The following is a 25,141-nucleotide window of genomic DNA, read 5'->3' on the forward strand; positions in this document are numbered from 1 at the left end:
GCGTTATTATTGGTGCTCACGTTTTCTGAAAGAGAGCAAACAACTTCTGGATAGTCCTCTTAAAAGAGGCCTAATTATCAAAATGAACATAGCATTGTGAAGCTTACTGCTGCTAGGTAATTGGAATGATAACTACATAGTGCACCTTTGACCTCATTAGTGAAGTGCACTTGTGGACACACACTGTGTTCACCTGAGTTTTAATCCTCCTTCCCACAGTGAGCTAAAAATGTGTGCACTTAATACATTAATAATGCGATTAACATTCTTAGGGAACTTCACGCACTTTCATGGGCCTATCTGCCTGTCTATCTAACCATTTTCTCGTCAGCTTGGGTCACTGGGTATTTCATGGTTTAATGGGTACAGCATCAGGCTGTTGTGCGGTAGGAACAAGGCTTGAAACGAACTGTTGGACTAACATGGGTCACTGGGCATATGCCGCTCGTCTGTGAACCGCTTTAACACCCACTTGGTTCACTGGGTATGTGCCGCTGTTCAATGACAAAAAAAAAAATTGTAAAAAAAAATTTTCTGGTGCTGGACGGAATAACAACCATGTCATATATATTCAGACAATCTGGTCTGAATATATATTCATGCAGGTGCGACGTGCAGACTTTGTGTCAGCGCCGCTGGAATGGCGCAGGGGGTTCAGTGGGAAGCGCGTTGGAGGAACCTGCCTGTATACACGCCTTATACATAATGCATCTCTTTGGTAGCCATATGCTTCAATGCTAATCGCATTAACGTCAACATTCGTTGGGAGATTGGTTCTGCTGGAATTTCTTTGGTAGTTAATTAATCTTTCTTACTGCATGGGTTAATTTTCAGTGCTTCAGGATATAATTATTTTTTAAGGGTACTCAAGTAGACCTGATTTATCAGAAAGCTTTTGAACTTTTTTTGGGGATCATGGAATGGTAATTTGGAAGTGCATAAAAACATGGACACGAGAAAAAACGAAGACGAAGACACGCGCTAACTTTCAACAACGAAGTTTATTTGCGGGACCGGTAATACTTATACACAACAACCACATGCACAGCGATATCAACACTGAAGATAAGTACATGACGGCATAAAAGCAATCTAAGGCTGTTGTATCGAGAAAACACTAAGAACCTGAATCATGAACTGCATTTTCCATCAGCAGTTCATGATTCAGGTTCTTAGTGTTTTCTCGATACAACAGCCTTAGATTGCTTTTATGCCGTCATGTACTTATCTTCAGTGTTGATATCGCTGTGCATGTGGTTGTTGTGTATAAGTATTACCGGTCCCGCAAATAAACTTCGTTGTTGAAAGTTAGCGCGTGTCTTCGTCTTCGTTTTTTCTCGTGTCCATGTTTTTATGCACTTCCAAATTACCATTCCATGATGACAGACCAACAAGCCCACATCGCCACTCTCGTCGATTTCATTTTTTTGGGAAGTTTTGAAGAATCACAGCAACACATTGGCAAAAACAATAACTTGAAATTGTACTGGAAATCGCCGAAGGGCAATCTAAAATATGTAAACGTATGTGCTTTCTCTACAGTTTCAGCTGTTTCAACTTCCTCAAGTTAGGCTATACTAAGTTATTGTTGATTCTTAGTGGGCATTTAAGTTAGCTATTAGTTGTAGTTTTTATTCATAGGCAATCCGCAAAGTGTGGATGTGGCATGCGGTGATGTTGTTAAATGCAAACTGTATTGTAAAGATCTGGCCAAGTGGAGGTTTGGGTTGTATTCATGTTGGCCTTTTGTGAACCCCAAAATGCCGTTCAGAGTAAGCTCTTGTCTACAACATGACAAATGCGGCCTACAGCATCTCGAGTTCGGCATCCCGTGCCTGGAGCCACTCAGTGAAAAGGTTAAGTGTTATTCACGCTTTATTGTGAAATGGGTATTGAACTGGAGGCCTTTTGTGTTCTTGAAGCAGAGTGGTGATCTGCTCTTGCTGATAACGAACGGTTGTAGTTTGCATGAGCCATCCATATCCAAAGTGAGACACCCTGCTCGTTTTCCCCCATGGCATGTACAGTCAAGCCCGGTTATATCACTCTTGGGTTTTTAGAATTATTGTTTATGTCGAACAGCCGCAACATCCCCTTGAAAATTGTGTGTTTTGTGTAGCAGCACTATTTTTTTGTATCGAACTCCCATGGCAGGAAAACACAATATTGCGAACGAAGCTTGGCCACCCGTCGCTTTTCCCACGATTTGATAGCGCCAGTGGGGAGCCCATAGCTTTTGTTACGTGGCTGGCAGAATGCCAAGCCAGCATGCATGACACCTAGTAAAAGAGCAGTTGTTGGACAGGGAGTCAAGGGCAACCATTAAAAAAAAAAAAAAAAAAAAAAAACTTGGAGGATGGCAGGAGCTAGGGAAAGGGCACACACGCACGAGGGAAGGCGTAGGGAGGGTGCCGGCCTTGCCGCCACCAGCAACACTCTCTTCGTTCTCCTTTCTACGCAGCTCACTGTGCCCATGCCACACGCCGCGACCTGGCGTGTTTTGATTTCGTAAGTACGTGGAGGAAGCAACAGCAACATCAGTCACTATCTCGCGGTGTCGCGTTGAGTGGTCCAGGGTGCAATAGATGCAATGAAGAGGAAGAGAAAAAAAAAACCTAAACTTCGCAACAAAACTGGATATCATCTGATACATTGTGCGGGGTGAAAAGAAGTCTTCAGTTGTGAAAACTTTCGGAATCCCATGCGGTGCACTGAGTACGCTTCTCCGAAACAAGGATGAAATCAAAGACACAGCAGCGGAGCGCAGTCGTTTGGGAGCTTGTTATGTGCAACTTCAGACGTTCGTCAAGACTGAAAAAGCCCTCTACAAGTAGTTTCTCTATGTCTGTGCTAAGAACATCCCTGTGGATGGCCCGATGTTCACTGAGATGGCAAGGTGCTTTCCGATAGCATTTAAAAAAAGAAAAAAAAAAACACATTTGTGGCAGAAGTGGTTGGCTCCAGCGATTTAAAAACCACTATGGTATCATCGGCATAGTGGTTTCAGGTGAAAGTGAGGCTGCCAGCAGCCATGATGTGGAAAAATGGCTTTCCGAAGAGTGGCCAGAGTTCCGCGCAATGCTCTCTCCTTCTGACATATTTAATGCCAGTGAAATTGGCTGCTGAGCTGGCTTCGGCTTTCGCCTTAATTCGTCACTGTTGTGGTGCAATTGAGGCCACTGGACCAGTCTCGACACGATAAAGACAAGTGTGATGAATTTCATGGCTCGAAACCAGCAGCAAGTCGAGCTTACTGATTTTTCTCAATGAAGTAAACTTTATTATCACATGGCATTTGTGTATTTTGCACAGACTTTCTATTTTTTTTTCGCTCCTAAAACAAAGTTTTCATCATTGTAGTGTGCTTGTCGACTTGTATCCTGGTTCGACTGTACCGCCCTTCCTATTCAATCTCTTGTTTGACAGTATCTGGCAAAACCATGCCTTTTCAAATTTGTCAGCATTAAATATTTCCGTGGACATGAGAAGTGATCGCATCTTTATTAGAAGTGCACTGACAGGGGCGTGGCACGGCGTTTGATATATCGAATGTCATGGGCAACGGGAGTTCGATGTACGCGTAGTACGTCACTATACTTTTGCATGGGATTTTTAAGGGGATATTACAACTGTTCGATATAGACAATAAATCGATATATCCGAATTTGATATATCCGAGATTGACTGTAGTTCAATCTTTACGATATGCTATTGTAGGTGGTATGGCATCCAAACTTGCTCTGGCTGTGATTGTGCTTGTACCCAAAATTGTTTTGTTCTCTTCTGCAGTGCACTTTCGTCGTATGGAAATTACTGTGTACCCTGATGACGATGACAAGCCTGCTGTAGGCGAAGGCCTCAACCGCAAAGCACAGGTTACTCTTGACAAAGTATGGCCAATCAACAAGACCACTCGTGAGCCAATCATGGTAAATGCGCCCTATTCCATCCTTTGTGTAGTACATGCTTACTACAGTAAACTGCCTTAATGGGCCCCTTGCCTGGTCTGGCCATTTTGAGCTGACAAGCGCAGTGCATATTCTGCGCGCTCACGACCGTGTCTGCTAAGAATTGCATCGCTACGTGCCGCGGAAAGTGCTGGTATTTCTTTGTGGTAAATACAGTTGACCCTCTTTACAACGGACCATAATAATCGAGCGAGAAATGTCCGTGATATTCGAAGTCTAGTCTGAAATGATGGAACTTCGCATATACAGTGAGTGTCGAGTGTTTGATTATTATAACTTCTAGGCGATCGCAAAAAACGACACAATCGAAAATTCAAAATAAATTACTCAATAGATACACAGATTTACTAGGTAATCGTACAACCATATATGCTGTAGTGGTGCGTTGTGTTGTGTACCGCCATTTTCCGGATGCTAACTGCCGACAGATGGCAGTTTCCCTGCACAGTGGCAAGATTTTCCTGTCTGCACAAGAATGAGTTCAAGCGATATTCCTGCAGTTGCGGCCAGCTCCCTGCTGTGACTGCTGCCCGGCCCAAGCACATCGCCACTGCCAATGACACAAACATTGGCTGCAGTTTGTTTCTTGCACAAAAGAATGGTTGTTAGATTAAACCGATGCCTTAATTTTATCTTACGTGACAAATGACAATCACTGTCAAACGTGTAGCATAAACGAGACCTGTGATATGAGGCAAGTTCAATACAGAGCCTGCGTCCAACCATCAAGGCACTTCATGCAAGAGGGCTTGACCGCATTATGCGCTTCGCACCCTGGACGCTGTGAAAACAGCCTATTTTCTTTCTTCTGCAAATAGATGCAATGAGAGATTAAGTTTTTTTCTAAATTATGCATTTTGCGATTGTCAGTGGCTAATTTTGAAGTTGCAAAAGCCACGGCATTGAAGCGAAACATGCTAGGCTTAGCGATGCCGTTGGAACTTTCTTGGCACTGAGCTGACAGCCGTGGGTGGTGGTAAGCCATTTGTGCGATCATCCCGAAAACTCTGACACTCTGTTAGCCAACAGGGCGTCGTGTGGTACACCGCTGCATGAAGCTTGCCGCTGGTATCTAAAGTGGATTTTCGCACATTCAACAAGTAGGCGGAAATAGCTGCATGCACTTTGGGATAACTTCTTGGGTGAGCTGGTGTTTACTGCAAGAGATGAATTTGTAGCGTAAAAATGCAGAAAAGGAAAAACCAGTGAAAGAAAAGAGCATACCGAAAGACCGGTGCTATTGTCTTGCACCAGTCTTTCTGTCTGCTCTTTCTTCTCATTGGTATTTTCTTTTCTGAATTGTAGTGCTTCAAGATCATGTCTTATAGCTGCATGCAGTGCACTGCCGCATGCACGCATCGGCACCCCCAAGAAGTTTGAGAAGGGAAACAGAGGGGCTTGATTTTTGTTAATCACAACCATGTAAAGCCGACAGACAATGAAGCCAAGGAAAGCATGGGTGAAATTAGTTGGGGCTGAAATTGAAATGTAGAAAATATTGGGGAAAATGGAAAATTAAAGTGAATGAAAAAATAACATGCTGCCGGTGGAATCCGAACCCACAACCTCCGCCTACCATGGCCCTCAGCAATCCCAGGCCTTGACTTGTACACATAAATCCCCATGATAGTGGCCAGATTAATAGGCATCGCTGTAGCACAATTGGTAGCACAATGTATGCATAATTTGGAGGTTGTCAATTTGGATCCCACTGGCAGCATGTTATCTTCTTGTCCGCTTCTATTTTCCCTTTCCCTCATTATTTTCTTCATTTCTATTTCAACCACAACTAATTTCCCCTATGCTTTTGCTGGCTTCATTATCTGTTGGCTTTACATGGCTGCAATTAGCAAAGAAGTTTGTCATATATGCACCATCTAGACAAAATTTGCAAAAAAAAGTTGTCTGTTGTAGCCGATAGTTCATTATAAATGGGTATGTGAACTCTTTCCCTACCATGGGGACAATAGGTGTTTTTTGTAGGTTACTGCAGATTTTTTTGTCTGAAGGAACAACTGCACTCAATATTTTATGTAATAAATAAGCACAAAGTAGAATGAATGCACTTCTCACGCATAAAAGTTTTATTAACGAGATGTATGTCATAAAAAAGATATAAATTGCCGAAATCAAGAGTGTGGAATAAATTGAACAAATTTTGTAAAGGCACACTTGTATCTACTAAGAAAAAAAATGTAACGAAAATTATAAGATATACAAAATGTATTGCCTTCTAATAGGCACTATCTCCGCAAAAATCAAGCTTTTTCATTCAACAGGTATTCTGCAATACAAATTTAACTGCAAGCACTACAGTTGGGCGTGCCAAGCTGGTTTGCGTCATCGTTGCTTTCAGACTCGAAGTCTGACGAAAAGTCAGCCGTCCTCCGACTCGCTGCTATTCGATGCATTGATAAGATCAGCCGCAGAGGCAGTCGAATCGAGATATCTGCGATCTCCCGAAGCGCGCGTGCCGCTTCCAGTCGTGCTCTGCTTTGACAATCGCGAAACTTTGAAGTGCGTTTAAAAATCACTGCCTGGTGGGAAAAAAAGGAAACTGCTTAGAAAACAAAAATATAGTTTCTCCTCCTTCACGTCCGGTGGCGCAGTGTATTCGTGAGCGGCACGGAAGGTCTCGAAAGTGGCGTTTCGAACGATCGATAGCGGGCGGCCATTTTTCCTTTCTACTTTGACGATTGTGGAACTTCGGAGCGCATTTAAAAATCACTGCTTTGCGGGAAAAAGTTGAACTGCTTAGAAAACTAAAATATAGTTCTCCTCCTTCACGTCCGATAGCGCAGTATGTCCATGAGCGACGCGGAAGGTCTCAAAACCGGCATTTCAAAACATTGATAGTGGGCTAACGATGCCCAGTGGGCATGGTACGGAAAGAGTTAAAAGCGGAAGTTGTTGCCCTAATAATATAGGCTGACCAAAGTGAGATGAATGGTTTTCTGACATCCAAACATATCTTTTATTACGATTTGTTTTATTGGGCTTACACTATATCTGGTTTGCTAATAATCTCAATACTGACGTGTGCTGTATGACTGCAGATTCTGCACTTCAAATGTGGAATTGTATCCAATACAAAGAATAACAAAGTTTTCATGAAGTAGTCTAGCAAGTGCACAACACCGAATGGGTTATTGAGATGACTTTGCATTTCTTGAGATAACATTGTTATTTCTTGATCAAATCTGATACAACTGCATATGCGCATTCAGTTTTTTGTGTTGATTTTAAATATTGAATTATATTTTGCATATACATAGCAGTTGCCGAGTGGTAATTGTTTGCTGAAGCAATTAAAATTGACCTGCTAAAGCAAAAGTTGTAAACAACATATTGTTGGATACTACAGTGCATAAGGATAGCAACACTGAAAACAGATTTAAAATTTAACAATTATTCATCATTTTACAGCCAATTAAAGTTCTGTGCCCACAGTATCAATAATAATAAGAGCAAATGTTGATGTAAATAAAAACTTTTGCAGTTGAAAATTTAAAAACTGCTCTCAGTGTTGCCTTCCCAACACATGTAGCTTTGGGCTGCAAAAAAATAAATAATAGCTCTAGCTGTCCTAGGTCCAAAGATATTGGTGCAGCAAACAAGCAAAGTGACCAAAAACCATGTTTTGAGAAAAATGAGAAAAAAGAAAGGAACTTGACTCAGTGCTATACAGTAAAAGCTATTTGCATATTTACATTCAGAATTGACTAGTATAAGCCCCGTAGTAATTTGCTTGCAGCACTTCAAGCTTTATGCATTTAGCGTCATATAGCAAAATAAATGTGTCGTTTATTGATTACCGGTATGCGGTGAATATGCGATATGCGGTGAATAATATATCATTATACATGGGTTTTTTTTCTTATAGCCCCAATGCATAAGTTGATACTTTTAGGTCGACTCATTCGTTATAACCGATATATCGTTATATGTGGACTACTGCACTGTATATCTAATCTCAATTTGTGTGGCTTGCATTTCTCTTTTTCAGGACCCAGAAAAGCTGAAGGCACTTAATTATCAAGAGAAACTGGAGAGGACCACTGCAAGAATTGGAGGTCGTTTTCTGGAATACAGACCAGAAACTGGGTCTTGGGTTTTTGAGGTAGGTCCAATCTCTGCATTGCAGCTAGGGAAACCAAGCACTTAGTTCTGTTTATTTCAATATTGCTTATCAAAGTTTGGTTCGCCTGGATCCCATTGTCCTGTCAACTCTTATCAGCTTGGTCCAGTAACTACAGTAAAACCTTGATAATTCGAACTCTGTTAATTCGAAATTTCGGTTAATTCGAAGAATTTGAGCATTCCCGTCATTCCCAATGCAAATTCTACCGGATAATTTGAATGGCCCGCGCGGCTCTATTCGGATAATTCGAAGTTTCCGGCTAGTAGCAACGTGCGGCGGTTAGGTTAGGGCGCTCCGTACAGTCGCCAACCGATTTTCCGAGCTCGTGGGGACTGAAAAATAGTCCGGAAAACTCGTTCGGCCGAAAAAAAAAGTTATTAGTGCGGCTTAAAAAAAAAATCTCTAATAATGCCCTGCCTCATACTACGCTTGGAGGGGATCGACTTGCTTGGATTTGCGCAGCAATGACGTCGTCTCCGTGTACAGTCGACACGAACGTCACCGCGTTGGCGATCTCCGCCAACGGAGTTCGCCATGGAGATCCAAGAAACGAGCTTCGCACCGCTTAGCTCTCGCGAAGGTACAGGAGGTAGCGCCGATCACTGAGACATGGGTCTCCGAGACACCTGCTCAGTGTACACGCCGCGTTCAAAATAGCAACCGAAACTTGAGAGAAAAAAACTCACTGAATTAACACGCGTGGTGTCAGCGCGCACGAGCGAGCGCAGCCGCCGCAGCCCGCAGCGAGCGAAGGTTCCTGCGGTCTATCGCTTCAACGGAAACTGAGCGGCGAGAGCACAGCGCATACAAAAGGTCAGAGCCGTCTGGACATCGCTTTCAAGATACGGTGCGCGCGAGAAACCGCTCCGGCGCTAAGTACGCAGTTGTTAGAAGAGTAGAAGTCGCCCCCCCCCCCTCCCATACCCCCACGGCCTTTCGCACGAGGGAGGAAGTCGCGTTTACGCTCCGCTGTGCGTTCGCTCTCCATGAAAGCGCGCGTCCCCCGCGCGCTGTCACTCGCACATACGGCGGACGCGCGGTGATGATTTTATCGCTCTTGGACTTTGTATGGATCCTCAGGGCGGCGACGCCGACGGCGAAAATCCGCTTGAAGTGTCCATATAATTGCTGTCGCAATAAAAAAACATCCCACAATAAATGGTTACAACGATAGTGCTGAGCGCATATACAGTAAAAGCTCGATGATACGAATCTCACGGGGTCACGAAAAATATTCGTATTAGCCGAAATTCGTATCATCGAAACACAATTAAAACTACTGTCGAATCTCGATAATTCGAACTCGAAGGGGCCCGAAAATTTGTTCGAATTAAAAGGACGTATTTTTGAAGTATTCGTGCACCATAGCACGATGCACGAACGGTGCGAGTCGTGAAATATCGCGGCGCGCAAGCGCATAGCAAGCGCGGGCCACGAAACTGCCCACGCCGGCTAACGGTCGCTTCCCGATAACGGCAGAAAACGAAGCTTCAGGGAGCGAGCGGGCGGCGCCGGCACACGGGTGCGCGCGGAGACCGTCGAAGGTGAGGGAGGAGGGCGGCAGGGAAGCGGATTTGGCCGCGTCAACTCCGCCGCTTCGATGGCTCCCCTCGCCCTCCCTCTCAACTCCCTCGTAGCTCTCTCACCTTCGACTCCGTGCGCACATCTCCGTGCGCGCCCGCTGCCGTGCTGGCGCCAGCTTATTTTAGCCACCCCCTGAAGTTTCGTTTTCTGCCGTTATCAGGAAGCGAGCGTTTGCGGGCGTGGCAGTTTCGTTGGCCCGACTGTGCCTCCGCCGCTGCTTTCCTCTGCGCTGCTGCCGCAGCGTGCAAGGTCAACATGTGACTAGAAAATAGAGGAGAAGGGTTCACTGCCATTTTATCCGCGTGGCTGATACGTCGGCACTAGTGTGTGCTAGAATACGGTTGTCTAGAACACTCTAGTCGGCACGTACACGCTTGTTCCGGCGCGATGCAGAAACGGCGACCTTGCAATTTGAGAGAGAGGGGGGAATTTCCGCCGCGGGTTCTTTTTTTTTTCCCGTTCCTTCGCGCGCGGCATTGAGGGGTCTCTCCTGAGCTTTTGCTCTATGGCGGTGTCGGAGCAATGCCGGTCGGAGGCGCCGCCGCGTTATTTGGCGCGCTGCTAAGGGCATTGTCGGTGCGCGGTATGTTCGAAATAAGCGTGTTCAAATTAACGAGATTCGACTGTAGCTAAATTAAAGAGTCAGAGGTGAACTCACTCAGGCACGTGTACGTAAAAAGTAGTATTTATTTCTTGAAGCGTCACCGCTTCAAAATCTTCGCGCCCAGTCGCGGAGTCCGCGCTGTTCTCTTTCGCGGCCGTCGGCGGGGCGGCGTTTATTCGTATCAACCGACGCAGGCTGAAAATCAATTCGTAACAACCGTTCTCTAGCACGTTGCAAAGTAATGGGGCTCAACCGGGACCACAGAAAAATTCGTATCATCCGGAAATTCGTATTAGCCGTGATCGTATCATCGAGCTTTTACTGTACTAAGAAAAAAGAAAAAGTGCAGTACTCTGGAGCGTTTTGTCAGCCAAGGAACAGCGGGCATGGCCTCCGAGACTGGAGGGTTGCGCGAGCTCTCTATTGATAGCGCGCGTTCCAATCTTGAAGGCTATACAGCGAGCCACTGGAATTCAAGCCAGTGCAAAATCCAACATGGCGGCCTCCGAGATTGGGTAGGGCGGCTCGGAAAGAGCGATTTAGTCCGCAAAATCGAACTTTGGGGTCTCAATTCGTCCGAAAAATTGGGTGCGAAAATGCATGAACTCAATGGGAACCCTGATGGTGCATTTTTCAAGTCCGGAATATCCAGCAAGTCCAAATTTTTGGAGTCAAGCACCACCACGCCCGCTTTCGCGGCAGTTATCGATTCCGTGAACATCGTCCGCAGCTTTGTTGAGTGCAGTGTGGGTGATATTAGTATGCTACGTTTTTTGAGCCAGCTGGAGAGCATGGCACTAGGGGTGGCGAACCAGCGCGCCAAGTAATCCCGCATCGGTGATTAGATTGAGTAATTTTTCTCGGACATGGAAAATAAAGGTGATTTCTTTTTGCGGCAAGTTCTTGCTTGTTTTCTTTTTTTTATTATTCATTTCGGTTAATTCGAAAATCCGCTTAATTTGAAGAATTTTCGCGGTCCGGCGACCTTCGAATTATTGAGGTTTTACTGTACAATCACAGTGATGTGATTGCTGCTCTAATTGCTGCTCTAATTGCTCTAAACTGCTCCAGAAGGCCAGTCCTGCTACATCCTGATACATCTTCGATAATGTGTTCCAAAAGGTGCTTTCTGCTATTTTAAAAACCAAATAGTCTAACAAGCGACATCATTCATCTCGCGCACTCGTCATGTGTGCATATGGAGGAAGTAAAAGGCGGGTGCGAGAGTGGAGCTGCTACGTGCTTGAAATGTGGTGGCTCCGGCCATTGCTGAAATGGCACTTTTAAAAGTAAGAGGTGTGTTCACACAACTTCTATAATAGCGCTATATGGAAAAGCGTTCTGCTGGTACAGCAAAGCCTTTTCGTGATGTGTCTTTTCTGTGGTTTGGTCAAATGAGTGCATGATGGCTGAAAATTTTGTTAAATGGGGGCAAGTTGTTGCACATGCTACTGAGCTTGTTTCTCTTCGTTGCACTGCTGCCATTTTGCTGTTTTCGGCTGGTGTAACTTAGCGAGCGAGCATTGCGCACTCCTAACGCTTGGAAGTCGAGTTCCCTAAATTTCTGTCTTTATGTGCACTTCTACAGTTTCCGTCATTTTAGCGCCCAGCCTCTTGCAAACTGTAAAGCTAAAGTAGAGATTAGAGAGGTTTGTAGTCGTACTATCGTCATGATGCTGTAGGGGTCGTACTATCGTCATCACAGCCTCATCCTCTAATTTCGTTGTCATTACTTCGTCATCATGCATGGGATTCGCATGTTTTAGCGCCACAACTTTATGTTGAGCTAAATAATTCTTGTTAAAAATGTGCTTGTTTCTCACTAAATTGGACCCCCTCCTTCTGCAATCTCTCTTGCATCTTTCAAAGGCAATTTTTCCACTTGGAAATATGCATTCAGATGCTCCAAAAGCTCGTTTTTCTGCTCCAAAGTGCAGTTTTGGCTGCTCCAAAACCGCCTCGGCCAGTTACATCACTGCAATCACTTGTGCCCATGTGTCTGTTTTGCAGGTGAAACACTTTTCCAAATATGGTTTGGACGAATCTGACAATGAAGTGGACGAGGTTGCTGTCCAGACAGCTACATCAGCCAAGTTGCCACAGCAGGCAGCAGCCACAAAACCTGCTGATGGCGCTGCAGACAAAGTCACTCAGGTGTGGTTATTGGGAAAGTTTTACCTAAAGCCTATTCTTCTTGCATCTCCTCCTGTTACAAGTGCTGCCAGTTCACTAGTGTACAGCGCTGGCCTGTGAGTTTTGTTGAATATAGAGTGCTTGCCTTAATAGCTGTTGATGAACTTCGGGCTTTTAAACTCCCTTAATTGCAAAGAAGAACCATCTTATGACATCAAATATACTTTTTCTTGGTGTGCTGTTCACATTGTAGTTGTATGAATATACATAGACTAGCATTAGTGGCTTTGTTAGTGCTTCGAGGGCACGGAGCAAGAAACCTTTAGGAGTGGAAACTCCGCCAGTTGCGGCGACCAGATAATGTCACAAGCCTGCGGAGCCACTATCGTGCTGGCGGCACCTGGCGGCCGAGAAAGAAATTACCGCCGTCTTGGTTGCCAAGGCAACCGGACACGTGTGTTTCTCTCGTTCACGGCGGCGTGCGTTGCTCCCGTTCGGCCGCGCGCCTCACAACTTCTACTGAGGGCACTCACGCATCCCACCTGCATCCCATCTTAGGCTAGCAATTTCCGAACAAGGGTAGACTGCATGTATCAGCGCTGTTAGTATTACGGCCCTCGAACAGACACCGACAAGAACAGTTGCTGTTTGACTTAAAGGCCCACAAAAACAACGCTACGGCGTGCACGCTGAAGCGAACGCCGAACGCCTGTGTCGTCTGCTTTGAGCGGGAGACACGGGCGCCGCCGAAGAGAACGCACCCGAGCAGCACCACCGGCTGCTGCTCTTTTTTTTTTTTTTTTTCGCTGCTGCTTGCATGACGTGCCGCAAGGCGCCGCCACTGCATGCGCCCCCGTCGGCGCATACTAATGTGACGTTATCTGGTCGCACGCGAGCTCCCGTGTTCGAGGGTTACCCACTGTAAATGCATAGCAGCAGCTGCACATTTAAATGAATGTTCATTTGGAGAAGGTTGCCCCTAGCATCGCCCCAGAGGGTGCTATGACCTCCCGTGAGCTCGAAGAATTGTTCATTATTTCCTATGGTACTACCACCTCCTAGCATCTGCCAGAACTGATTTTTCGCTTCACACAATGGTAGCTAGCACCGTGTTGGCTAGGAGTATTCGTGCTTCACCGTGTCTGTTGTCGCATTCTCACACCCGTGCATGTGCACTTTAGATTCGGCATTATTGTGCAGGCCATTTCTGTTTAGGGACATCACAAAGACAGATTTATATCTCCTTTCTAAGCGTCTAAATTATTATTACAAGATCCCTGTCTTCATTGGTTCTTCCAAAGGAGTGCAGTTGCTTTGTTTAAAGGTGGGCTCTCACAAGAACATGATACCACTGCATGTGTGTTTCTTTTGTTGAGGCGCGCAAGAAGCAATTCTACTTTGTTTAACAATCCAACAAACCATTACTGCAAGTTTCTCACTCACAAGTTTCTCACTCAGTTTTGTGAGGGAGGCAGGTGTGGAGAGGAGGGCCGGTGGGTGCTGCTACTCGGCCGGCAGAGACTGGATGTGAAGGGAAGCAGGATTGAAAAGGGCCAGCAGCCGCGCATTAGCCACAGTAGCTACTCGCCCCCTCCGAGACCAGCCGCGTCGCCCCGCTCGCGTGCGCCGGTCATTGGCGCGTTCGTATCATCCGCGAAGGCTTGAGAAACTGTTTGTGTAATCCTGAATCATATCGTATTCTATATAACGTAGACCATCCAAAACACTTTTGAAATTCGTATCGCGAAATTCGGATCAACGGTTATCGTATCATCGAGATTCTACTGTATACCATATGCACACAACTTTTTTTTTTTTCATTTAATGTCACTTAAATAGTATTTGTTAGTTTTTCTTGAAATAAACTGTTCTGAAGATGTTAACTCTTTCGTTACCACACGAAAATGGTCGTTTTTTATAGGTTTCAAAGAAAATTTTTTTGCCACTACAATTATTCCAGCACACATTGCAGCATAGAAAATTGTACATAATGAGATGCTCTTTCCAAAAACATACGTTGCAAAGCAAAAAAAATTTATTGGATAACACATACAAATTCTAGAAAGCACTATTTTCGTTGCCAGTTGATAAAAACAATAAAAAAAAACATATCTACAAAAGCATTAATATCAATGGAAATTCAGAATATACATTTCAAAGATAATGACCCAGGAATAATTTCTCAAAAAATAAATAAGTACACCGACGTTCTTCGGATCAGGAACTGCTTTTCACTCGTGCCATGCGGTGAAGCATTTCCTGGCTTTTGTGAAGCGTACGTGCACTCCACATTTTTTGCACAAAACATTTGTTTTTCTTCAACTTTGTGGGCCCCATGACACATTTTGCAGCTTCGCATTTTCGGCATTTTCTGAGGCTGGTCCGATGAAAAGTCCAATAAACTTCACCAGTTCGTCTGGAGCTGCCTCTTTCCAGGACCCATTGCTCTTAGTGTAGCTGGGCAACTCCCGAATATGCATCCAAGCATATTTGTTTATTTCCAGGTGGTCTTTATCACCTCCGCAGTGAAGAAGAGCAGAAAGAAATCCCGCGCCGTTGTAAACAGTCTTGCGCTGCTCCGTAGTGCTGGGCCAATATGTGTTCAGGGCAGTCTTCTTGGCGTGAAGTGAATTTTCTTTGCTGCTGGTGGCAGCACATCCAGACCAAGCAAAGTACGCACTCTGCAGACAATCAGTGACGCTCTCGGGTCGTGCACAAAGATCGGCAAATAAGCGCGCACGAGGTAGGAGCCGCTCAAGGCCGTAAACGAAACTCGCCGGTGAACTGCTACGGATGTCCCAGGCTGACTCAAAACATCGCCGCCGTCAGAGCTTGAATCTGGTTTGCTGTCATCGCCAGACTCCTATTTCGAGTCCACATCACTAAATTCAAGTGCAGGTGCAGCTTATTTCTGAGCGGGACGCTTTTCTCGTAGTGCAGTCATGCGAGGCGACACTGCCGCGGGAGCGACTTTCGATAAATGTGTAGTAACACCGGCAGCGCTCCTCACCGGGAAATTGCAAGTGAAGCGAAACCAAAACTTGGAAATTGGCTGAAAATGCCAAGTTCACATGTTGGGCATGCGGCAGACCTTCAGAAATGCACTTTTGTGATATAAAACTACTTGGACCCCAAACCAAAGCTCGCTATTCAACAGCTTGCATCATTTTAGGGTGCTTATCACCGCTCAGCACTGTCAGAGGCAAAGCCAACATCATAATTTGATTCTTGACTTGCCGGGAGTCTTTTCATTATAAAAATTTGATGTTAGTGCGGCGTAATCACGAGCGGCGCACTTTTTTCTCGAGGGTGACAGCCACGCCCCTTTTCACTACAACACACATTAGTTCGCAAAAAGGTCCGCCAAAAATAACAACATTGCCAGAGCAGGCAATTCAGATTGTCTAGCTTGATTGGAGTGCCAGGAAATTTAATTCAACATTAACTGGTGTTCTTTACTGTGATTAGCAAACTATGCTCCTGCCATACCAAGGAAGCCACTCTTACCCTGAGAAAGGTAAGAGTGGCCTCTTAGAATAGGTTTGCTGCTGTCATCTTTTAAACGCCAACTGCAAAGAAATTTTGGATTGCATAAAAATTCCAGTTTCAAATAGTGTAGATATGAAGCAGCCTCTGTGCAAAATTTTATGTCTGAAATAAGAGTAGATGCGTCACGAAAAGCCAGCAAAAGTAGACATTTCGCCGGAAGTGACACATGACCCAGAACACGCTGCTCCTCGTCATGACTTCTGAAATTCGGTGCTTCCCATGCCATGCTGAAAAGTCTTGAAGCTGATGTGGTGGGATTTGTCTCATATCCGCAAACCACCAGTTGCCACATTGTCTGCTTAGGGGACTATGTAAAGGCTGCTAATAAAAAAGTTAGACACTACTACTTTTAAAAGCAAAGCTTTTCATTGTGAACCTTGCCGGTTTTTCATGACCTTGTGTGTTGCGTGGCTGTTCTCTAGCCATGTAGGCCTACCAATCACAGTGGAGGATGCGCGCGACATCACTGCCGCTAGGTTCCTTGCACTATCACGAGATGGTGCTCGCCTCCATGCGGTAGCACCCGTCGTGCGAGGGAAAGAAAAAAAAAAAGAACCAGAAAGCTCGCCTTCGCGCATTCGTGGCGGCATTGCATTAACCCCTCTACAATGCCCGAAAAAAGCCTTTTGTGTCACTTTGTGCGGACATTAAATAAACACAAACTCGTGTTTAAACTTTTTATGCACTCGCACGAAGTTTCACTGTATATAGATTCCAACTCGTTGAATCTGCTGCATATATTGTAATCAATGTAGCCAAAGCGAAATTTCATTGCAGTTGGCCTTTAATTAAGGAAGGGTGAAGACAGTGGTAAGTTTTTGTAAAAGGATTAGGTTGAGGACCGTTTTTTCCCCCTCTTTTTTATCACTCAGCCATGTTTTTATTATTATTATTATATATTTTTTGAAGATGTCTGTTTGCACAAGCAAATTAATATTGTGCTTTCCAGAAGCCTCCCTCAGCTGCTGGAGTCCCTTCTGCTTACACTGCCTGCCAGGAATCTGACACGGCAACTGGATATGGTTCTGATGATGACGAGATGGAGGACATGGAGCCATCGTCTGCTGGAACAGCAGACAGGCTCAGCAGTGATGACACGTTCTGTAAGTGACTTTCCCAAAGTGAGAAAAGTTAGGGGAAATGAGGTGCTTACTTTTATAGTAAAACCTCGTTAATACGTACATGCTTAATAAGTAATTCCAGTTTGAATGAAGTACTGATGAATCCCCCAACCTGCTGCCATTGAAGTTAATGTATTGGCTGACCGCTTAAGCCGTAGTCGCTTGCCTTATGTCAAGTGGTTAGTGCATACTAGTATTTACTTCATTTTTAGGCACGTACAAGCACGAAATCGCTGAAAAGTTCCCCACCTGCAAACAGTTGTTTTTTCATCCATTTTCATTTCCATTAATTTATCATTTCTTTAATTCAATTAGTAAGTACAAGTAATTTCCCCTATGTTGTCCTTAGTGTCATTGTTTGTCGGCTTCTTATGATATGATTAATAAAAATCGGGCCCCTCGGTTCCCTTTCTTCTCGTTCATTATATAACGAGGGCTCGAATCCGGCAACATTGATGCCTTCAGGTAGCATATGTGCGTTTATTGGCCAGTTGCCATCACTGAAAAAGATCACGTGCTCGTGACGCCTGCGGCAGAAAGGTTGTTCCACATCCGCTGCCTAGGTTTGTGAGTGGTGGCACTGGCTAACACTCCCATGGTTAGTTCTAGTTGTAAAACATAAATACCCCACAAAGTGGATGGGAAAATGGCTCCGGGGTCACACAATGGCAAGAGCATCGCACGCGTAATGCGAAGACGTGGGATCGTTCCCTACCCGCGGACAGTTGTTTTTTCATCCATTTTCATTTCCATTAATTTATCATTTCTTTAATTCAATTAGTAAGTACAAGTAATTTCCTCTGTGTTGTCCTTGGTGTCATTGTTTGTTGGCTTCTTATGATACCACATAGAATGTGAAATTTACTCTGCTGGCATTTCCTTTCCTTTCCTCACAGCTACCCAACACTTTCAGCTGTCATACCGATCCTTTGCTGCTTGCTCACACACTTGAGCAATGCTATGACTCAACAGTTTGCAACATCTGTATTTTTGCTAACCTGAACAAGTGCCTGAAAACAAGATTTTCTGACTAAAACTTGCTGAAGCAGCAAGCTTGGTAATGTTCTTGGGACCCTCGTTTCAAGCTTGTGGTACACAAAGATGATACAACAATGGGCAGCTGGCTCCGGAACATAGTAGATGAAGGTGCTCTAAAGAATTCTAACACACAAAAGAGTACACAGGGGTCCCATGTATTTACGGCCCAGGAAAATGTCCAGTCTACTTCAGCATTGTGAAAGAATTTTGACACCCTTCTATGCCGTGCTGCATGTTATTAGCCCGAGAGATTCATAGCCCTCCCTCTATCTAGAGGGTATCGCTGGGAGCTTGCTGTTTTTGTAGAGCACGTCCCTCCAGGCCCTTGTGCCCAAGGGTCTCAGTGATGCGGTAGTGTTAATGGAAGCGACACATCTTTTCGTGTTATTTGTTTCTAGAGTATATTTTATGGTCATCACTCTCATCACTCGTTCTTAACATTCTTTTAATACTTGTATATTTTATGCATCTTACAGTGTATATTTTAGGCCTCTATACAGTCTCGTTACATTTGACACTTTTCATTTACCGCATCATCGACTTCCCCATACCATTTCTTGGTGCTCTTTGGCCATCCCTGACCCTTGCGCCAAAAAACCCTATACATCATCATGACACCCTTCTTAGCCAGCAACAGTATTCACTGCCACAAGCACAAACAGAAAGGTATGATGTGACTTTGCACCAAAAGGAAAACCCGTGTCACTGGTGGCAGGAGCAAGGTGCACGAGCTTACCCTTTGCTGGTTCATCTTGCAAGGCAATACCTGGCCATACCAGCCACAAGCTTGTCTAGCGAGCACCTGTTCTCTGTGTCCGGTGCAGTTTTTACTAGCAGGAGAGCATATCTACTTGCGGGACATGTTGAGCAGCTCAGGGGTGGAAGTGCTGCGCCATTTGCGCCACACAGCGCCAATCCACTTTTCCTGCGCCAATCTGCTCCAAAATGCATTATTGAGCCGAAACTGCTCCCAAGCGGCGCCTGCATGTGCCGCCAAATGTGAGGTTACAATGAGATGTTCAAAGCCAATTGCTTTGCACAGGAGAGACATTCGTTCAGTTGTCATCCATGACGTGTCGAGCTCAAGCAAACTCCCTTCTCTCTCCATGGTGGCACGATTTGATGGGACCAGCCCGAAAAAGCCAGGGAGCACGAGTTCTGTTTTTTTTTTTTTTCACTTGTCTAGAGTCCCATTAGGTCTAGAATGAAGGTAAATGTTATTATTACTTGTAAAAGTGCAAAAGGGAACATTTCGCTTATCTCTAGTCTTCTCTGGGTTCTATGTCAGCTGTGGTGTTTTGTTAACATGAACATTTATTTTTCATTTGTCTCAAGTCTAGTCATGTGTAGCTATTCAAAGCATCAATTATCTCTAGTTTTCTCTGCATTGTTCCTCTGTCAGCTGTGACATTTTAATGATGGGAACATATTTTACAGCGAAGCTATTTATGCGGACCCTGTGCCGTTGTTGTCGGAGTTCGCTAAAAAAGGGCCACGTGACCTAGCGGGAGAGGAGAGGAAAAGAAGAGCTCAACAGGGGGAAAGAGGTTGGAGTGACCCCTTTTCCCCTGTGAGATGCTGTGAAGGCAGATGAAAAAGAGAATGGGGAGAGGGGTTGACATAAGTCGCGCCGTCCAATACTAGCGTTGGAGGGGGAGAGCCTGGGGCGCACCAACCAATGGGCGGTGTAGGAAAAAAGTAGGTCAATGGAGGAGTGGGGTGTGAGAGGAGTTCGTGCTAGCGATGATTGTATATACGGACCTTTGGTCAAAGGCTCTTGCCTGGGAACGTTGTAGAAAAGCATGAGGAATGCGCTAGGAACGCCGTCGCCCGTGGACGCTGATGTGTCCCATCCCCTGCAACGTACTAGAAATGCCGTCGCCCGTGGACGCCAACACGTCCCATCTCCCGCAAGTAGCACTGTTCGGGCTACGAATGCACAGCTTCGTTGTTCGACCATCTTCACGGAGTGGAAGGGGTAGTGATTTTTTTTGTAGCGTTAGCTACACTGGCCTAGCCAAGCCCGTTTTGCGCGGCACATCAAGAGCCGTGCTGCGCATGCGCAAGGATCAGTGATGTCACACGGCTTGCGCACCGGAGCCACCGGAGCCGGCACCTCTTGCGCACTGCGCCGCCGCCGCGCGCGACTCACCGCCGCCGGTCTGCGCATTCCAGAGGAGTGACGTCGTAGCCGTGGTAGACGCACTGGCGCCGGCGCGCGCTCGCTGTGCAGTCGCCGTCTGACACTGCGCTGGAGCCGCTGCGCTTCTGACTGGTGTTTGCCAGTGTGGTATAGCCATAGAGAAGGAGAGCGCAAATGCTGCTCAACAGCGCAGAAGAACGGAGAAGCTTGACTCATAAGAATAATCTTAAGAATAAGCTAAGAATAATCAGCTGAACCTTTGCTAACGCTACGTATATCCTGGCATAGCCGAGCTAAGCCACTGCAACTTTTTTTTATTTGTCAGAAGTGTGGTTGAATGTTGAGCAAAAGCCATTTGAATTTTTGTTTTTTGTGTTTACCAGAAATAAAAAAATTGAAATTAACTAAGGTGTTTGACCCTAGAAATCTGCTCCAAAACATACTTGCACTGCTCCAAAACTCGCCTTTTGATGCTCCGAAGGTGCTTTGAAACTCTCTTTTTATTGCTCCGAAGCCGCTTCAAAAGGCTCAAGCCTTCTTCCTCTCTTGGCAGCCCTCTTTCCTCCGTGATAACATTTAGTGATTTAACTTGTAGCCATCCATTCTGTTGAACAGCCATATAGCACTGTTCTTTTTTCTAGAAACAACTATGTGGGAGGGCACTAGTTGTGCACTAAATTTGATTTTTTTGGCCATGTTTTGCTGCACATTTTTTCAGTAATTTAACTTGGAAGTATTCGAAAAATATTCGATTCGCACTAAAACCTTAATATTCGAATTCACTTCGCACCCAAAATTTTGCTATTCGCACAGCACTACTAATTACTATTTGCTCAAGCTTTGCTTCTAACCAAAACTTTATATTCCCACATCCCTGCAAACTTAAATAGAGTGAATTACAGCAAGGGAAACTTTTCTTCATTCACCTTGTGTAAAAAGGTGCCCATTTGGAAAAGTGGTATAGTATCTAGTGTCTCTTAAGAGAAAAAATCATGGGCAATGAACTGTGCTCTTCATTAATGTCGTTGCAGCGCCTGGGACTGGTGCCAACTACAAGCCGGTGACTCAGCAGCTAGCAGAAGCACTGGGAGTGAGCGCAGAGGCAGTACAAAGCATGAAGGCCTCTTTTTTTGCCCAGGACAGGGAGGATGATGACGAAGAGGATCATGGTGGGTGTGCTTGCCTAGCTTTGTAACTTAGTAATTGTGTTGCTTACCAGTGCACCTGCGAGCAGAAACCAGAAGCACCTTCTCCGCCGCGACGGAATGCGAAGCGAGTGCACGTGTGCGTGCGTGTGCGAGGCGGGCCTGCATCCCTCAACCCGGCGATCTTGCCGCTGTGGGCGTGACCGTTCCCCCTCCCTTCATTCAAACCTGATCCTGCCGCTTGCTGCAGCTGGCCTAGCCCGCCAAGCCGGCACTCTCTCCTTTTCCAGTTGATGTTGCCGACGCGCTGGTACACGCTGTGACACATCACACTCGATGAGCGCGGACACGCGCTGTCAAACGCTCGCGGCGGGTGGAAGCGCTGCGGGAGAAGCGAGCGAAGGGACCTTCGTGCTGCTGTCTATCGCTTCAATGCAAACTGGGGCGCGATCTTGTACGCGATCCAAAATGGAACGGAGGCGGTCCGTTCCATCGAGCCGCACAAGATTGGTCAATTTAATCATCACGGTTCAAATTGACCAATGGTGTGCGGCTCACGGTTCAAATTGACCAATCGTGTGCGGCTCGATGGAACGGACCGCCTCCGTTCCATTTTGGAACGCGTACAAGATCGCGCCCCTGAGCGCCGAGAACACACAGCACGCACAAAGCTAGGAGACTCTGCCCCAACGCAGATCGCTTTCAAGATACGGCCCACGCGACCGCGTGCCGCCGCGCAGTACGCAGTTGATGCCAGAGTACAGTACAACACTATCCCTCACCCCTCGCTCCCTCGCCGGTGCCTCGAGCGCAACGGAAGAAGGTGCGCTTCCTCCCTGCTTTTCTTGTGCGCGCGAGATTTAGACGCGGTTGTCGGCTCCCCTCGCACATTTTCACTTGCACATACAGCATACGGCGCGCAGCGACTGCGTTACCGCCCTTGGATTTTATACGGAATATCTATGAGCCAAAACCAATTTTAGGGCCTCAATGCGTCATAGACACCATCTTTACATAGCAATTACGGATCTTAAGGGCCATACTTTTGCTGGCGGAAACTCAAAATACGTCATAGTTGTCGCCCCCGGCACTTTGGGCGGCCAATGCCATCGTCAAGCCACCAAGCCAAGCAACATTAAAAGTCAAAATGGCCGCTCGGGCCGGCGCGGGGTGGCAGCTCGCAACGTATGATGCGGGAACGGTCCCACAGTTGCGACGCAACAGCGGGGTTACCAATGCATTGGGTTCTATGGGAGCTGTGCCGGGACCGGCCGAAAATGAACAGCCGGGAAAACGCAGCCCCCGGGAACGTAACAGCGGGGTTCTACTATAACACTATACGACGCCATCGTGACGCTCGCTCTTCGTTTCCGATGCCTCGCGCTTGTGCGAAACGACACGCGTACACGCATCCGGTACCTGGTGTGACATTCCAAGGATGAGTGCTTCGACGAAAACGGAAAACGGGTGCGCGTTACAATTGAGGGCGCGTTAGAATCGAGTTTATACGGTAAGCGTTTCTTTTTCGAATTTTCGTGCCGAACCTGCATATAACGAAATCCTCTTTATAACGAAGTTTCTCAGGAATTTGTCAATTTCGTTATATCCAGGTTTAACTGTATTACTTTTCATAACTACTTGTCTATAGTACAGTAAAACCTCGTTAATTTGACCCTCGTTAATTCAGAAAATCGGATAATTCAGACTTGTCCTCCAGTCCGTCCCAGCAGGTGTATGCAATATTCAATGCAGTCAAACTCTCAATAATTTGGATGTATTTGGCCGCACATCGGATAGTTTGGACAACTTTCGGAGGTCGGGGAGCACTGCAAATGTGCGCCACGAAAGAGCAAAAACGGCGCTAGCGTCCAACCAAAGTGGCTGAGTCTGCATCGCCATAGTCATCAGCTGAAATCGTATGTGAATGACATCAATGCCGGAAGGCTTCGTGCCTATTTGGGCCTCTAAAGCTTTTATTCTTGTTTACCACCGTGCATAATACCGCGTTGGCCGTGTGCTTTGATAATTGCGTAGTCGCCATCCAAGATCACGTCGATAGCGGGCCGCGTCTTCTCCAGCAGGGGTTGCGGCGAATAATAGTTTCATTTTGACTTGGTAGGCGCGTCGGCCGCGTGCCTATAATCCATGATCGCGTCGATGGCGACCGCGGTTTCGTTCGACTCAGTGCATGCATTGGCCGCTTGCCTTGAGTACTGCAACGTCGCTGTTCATAATCGCATCGATAGCGGCCGCGGTTTCCTTCGCAGTAGTCGTGGCAAACAGTTGTTTCGGTTTGGTGCAAAGCTGTCGAGGATGAAGACAACTGGCTACATTGCAATGGATGGACAATCTGTTGGTGATTAGCTCACTGGCGAAAAATTAATCTGGATATGTGCACGATAGTACAAAGCGTGTCGCAAATGAAGGCACGCGCCGCAACCGTGCTGCGAAGGAAGTCACGAGGCCTCGTTTGCCGCTGCAAGAGCCAATGAGTCACGAGATGAGAATTGCAGCTTCTGCACTGCTTTTGTGCAAAATAGCAACAGGATTTGCTCATTCATTCACTTAATAAAAGCGTGTTCACCTAGTAAGCAGTTGCTTATTGTTCTCTGCATACCCTCTATAATTCGATAGTTGGTTAATTTGGACATTTTTTTTTTCAGTCCCATGAAATCCGAATTAACGAGGTTTTACTGTATTTAGAACGAGGTGTTCTAACATGCTGTCAGCGTGGCTGAGCACATAAGCAGACCGCTCACCTTGTTTGAGAGGTAATCTGCCGTGTGTGCAAAGAGTTGGTGTGCTGAGATTGCGTGGCATCATGTTCCTGCGCATTTAGTACTGGAGGTAGCGTAATCTTGAATTTTGGAGACTGGTTGAAGTGAGAGGCAGACGAAGCATTCACACCCCACTACAAACGGTTTTCATGATAGCATCGTCCCACAGTGGGTGACACATCAGCCGCGAGGACGGAGTGGACATGGAAGCGTGGCGAGCTTCGCTTAATTCGTACTGCCGATGTGAAGATATCGTCTACACGGCATGAACCATATCTTTTGTCACCGACTCTCAAATTCAAATTTTTTTTTTAAATTCAAATTTGCTTTTTGTGATTGCCCGTAATTCAGACCAATAATTCAGAGAATCTTGCAGCCCCTCCGTGTAAAGAACAACATAGATTGGTGAAAGTGCATATTTGCATAAAAGGTTGAATATTAATACAACAAAATTTCAATATAATGAAGCAACTTGCTGATTTTACTGACTTTGTTATGAGGTGTAAGTGCACATTGATTCTACACGTCTACACGCTAGTGGGGGTGCCATGAGGAAGTCCAAATAAGCTCCCTGGTTCAGAAAATCGGTCACCTGAAAAATTGGTCAGTGACTGTATTCGACATTTTTGCTACCAGAATGCATATTAGTATGAGCCACGTGCAAACAAACTTGCTTTGCTATAACTGATACCGTATCAGATCCCTCATTTTTGGCTTCGTTATAGCGCAAGAATGCTTCGTACAAATAAAGCATGGCTAGAGTTTACTAGAGCCTTTTTGAGTGGCACGACCACACCTCTCCATCGGAAACATTTTGTGTCGGCAGTAATGGCAGGGCTGCAGTCACTAACTTTTGCAAAGGAATTTTTCGTGCGCTAGAACAGAGCAGGTTTGGAGCGTGCATGCAGCATCTAGCCAGACGTGCACTCCAGACCAGC

The 25,141-nt window shown here is 45.8% G+C and overlaps 1 protein-coding gene across 1 annotated transcript in view; it reads left to right on the top strand.

Moving 5' to 3' along the window:
- Positions 1 to 25,141, top strand: part of LOC119449410 (nuclear pore complex protein Nup98-Nup96-like) — a 186,190-nt gene that overhangs the window by 93,669 nt on the left and 67,380 nt on the right. Inside the window, 5 exon segments of the mRNA XM_037712580.2 lie at positions 3,790 to 3,929; positions 7,975 to 8,088; positions 12,308 to 12,451; positions 16,929 to 17,082; positions 21,313 to 21,450. Coding sequence (XP_037568508.1) covers positions 3,790 to 3,929; positions 7,975 to 8,088; positions 12,308 to 12,451; positions 16,929 to 17,082; positions 21,313 to 21,450 — 690 coding nt within the window.

This window comes from Dermacentor silvarum, chromosome 4, assembly GCF_013339745.2.
Source record: "Dermacentor silvarum isolate Dsil-2018 chromosome 4, BIME_Dsil_1.4, whole genome shotgun sequence".
Classification (NCBI taxonomy): domain Eukaryota; kingdom Metazoa; phylum Arthropoda; class Arachnida; order Ixodida; family Ixodidae; genus Dermacentor; species Dermacentor silvarum.